General features: G+C 64.2%; 1 protein-coding gene across 1 annotated transcript in view; it reads left to right on the top strand.

Annotated features, from left to right (window-relative positions):
- Positions 1 to 1530, top strand: part of ERF (Ets2 repressor factor) — a 6555-nt gene extending 5025 nt beyond the window's left edge. Inside the window, exons 3-4 of the mRNA XM_006900938.1 lie at positions 1 to 117; positions 239 to 1530. The exon at positions 1 to 117 is cut by the window's left edge and continues 28 nt beyond it. Coding sequence (XP_006901000.1) covers positions 1 to 117; positions 239 to 1530 — 1409 coding nt within the window. The remainder of the gene's footprint in view (positions 118 to 238) is intronic.

Here is a 1530-nt window from a genome sequence, read left to right as displayed (position 1 = left end):
GCTATTATTACAACAAACGTATTCTGCACAAGACAAAGGGGAAACGGTTCACTTACAAGTTTAACTTCAACAAACTGGTGCTGGTTAATTACCCTTTCATCGATGTGGGCTTGGCTGGTGAGTCTAGGGGCTGGTGGGCCTTGGTCTTGGAGGGAGGAGCGGAGTCCACCTTGTTTTGTCTGTCTGACTGACCAGGCTGGGCCGGGACATTGACACTGAGTCTTCCTTCTCCTCCCAGGGGGTGCAGTACCCCAGAGTGCCCCGCCAGTGCCGTCGGGTGGCAGCCACTTCCGCTTCCCTCCCTCAACGCCCTCTGAGGTGCTGTCCCCGACTGAGGACCCCCGCTCACCCCCTGCCTGCTCTTCGTCTTCGTCCTCCCTGTTCTCGGCTGTGGTGGCCCGCCGCCTGGGCCGCGGCTCAGTCAGTGACTGTAGTGATGGCACATCAGAGCTGGAGGAGCCACTGGGCGAAGACCCTCGGGCCCGACCGCCCGGCCCACCAGAGCTGGGTGCCTTCCGAGGCCCCCCGCTGGCCCTCCTGCCCCACGACCCTGGTGTCTTCCGGGTCTATCCCCGGCCCCGAGGTGGGCCTGAGCCCCTTAGCCCCTTTCCTGTGTCGCCCCTGGCTGGGCCTGGCTCCCTGCTCCCCCCTCAGCTTTCACCAGCTCTGCCCATGACGCCCACCCACCTAGCCTACACACCTTCACCCACCCTGAGCCCTATGTACCCTGGTGGTGGCGGTGGAGGTCCCAGTGGCTCAGGGGGCGGCTCCCACTTCTCCTTCAGCCCTGAGGACATGAAACGGTACCTGCAGGCCCACACCCAAAGTGTCTACAACTACCACCTCAGCCCCAGAGCCTTCCTGCACTACCCTGGGCTGGTGGTGCCCCAGCCCCAGCGCCCCGACAAGTGCCCGCTGCCGCCCTTGGCCCCCGAGACCCCGCCGGTACCCTCCTCAGCCTCATCCTCCTCCTCTTCATCCCCCTTCAAGTTTAAGCTCCAGCCGCCCCCACTAGGACGTCGCCAGCGGGCAGCTGGGGAAAAGGCTCCAGCAGGCTCTGACAAGAGCAGTGTCCCCATCAGTGGGGGCGGCCTGGGCCGGTTAGGTGAGGGGGTGGGAGCACTGGCGCCACCACCACCACCACCGCCGCCACAGATCAAGGTGGAGCCTATCTCAGAAGGCGAGTCGGAGGAGGTGGAGGTGACAGACATCAGCGATGAGGATGATGAAGATGGCGAGGTGTTCAAGACTCCCCGGGTCCCACCTGCACCCGCCAAGCCGGAGCCAGGCGAGGCACTTGGGGCGTCCCAGTGCATGCCACTCAAGCTGCGCTTTAAACGGCGCTGGAGTGAAGACTGTCGCCTGGAGGGGGGTGGGGGCACTACTAGTGGCTTGGAGGATGAGGGTGAGGACAAGAAGGTGCGAGGGGAAGGGCCTGGGGAGGCTGGGGGGCCCCTCACCCCAAGACGGGTGAGCTCTGACCTCCAGCACGCCACAGCCCAACTGTCTCTGGAGCACCGAGATTCCTGA

The sequence above is a fragment of the Elephantulus edwardii genome, unplaced genomic scaffold (genome assembly GCF_000299155.1).
Source record: "Elephantulus edwardii isolate Elephantulus edwardi_28Jun2011 unplaced genomic scaffold, EleEdw1.0 scaffold00302, whole genome shotgun sequence".
Lineage (NCBI taxonomy): Eukaryota > Metazoa > Chordata > Mammalia > Macroscelidea > Macroscelididae > Elephantulus > Elephantulus edwardii.
This window is presented reverse-complemented; position numbering and strand designations above follow the sequence as displayed.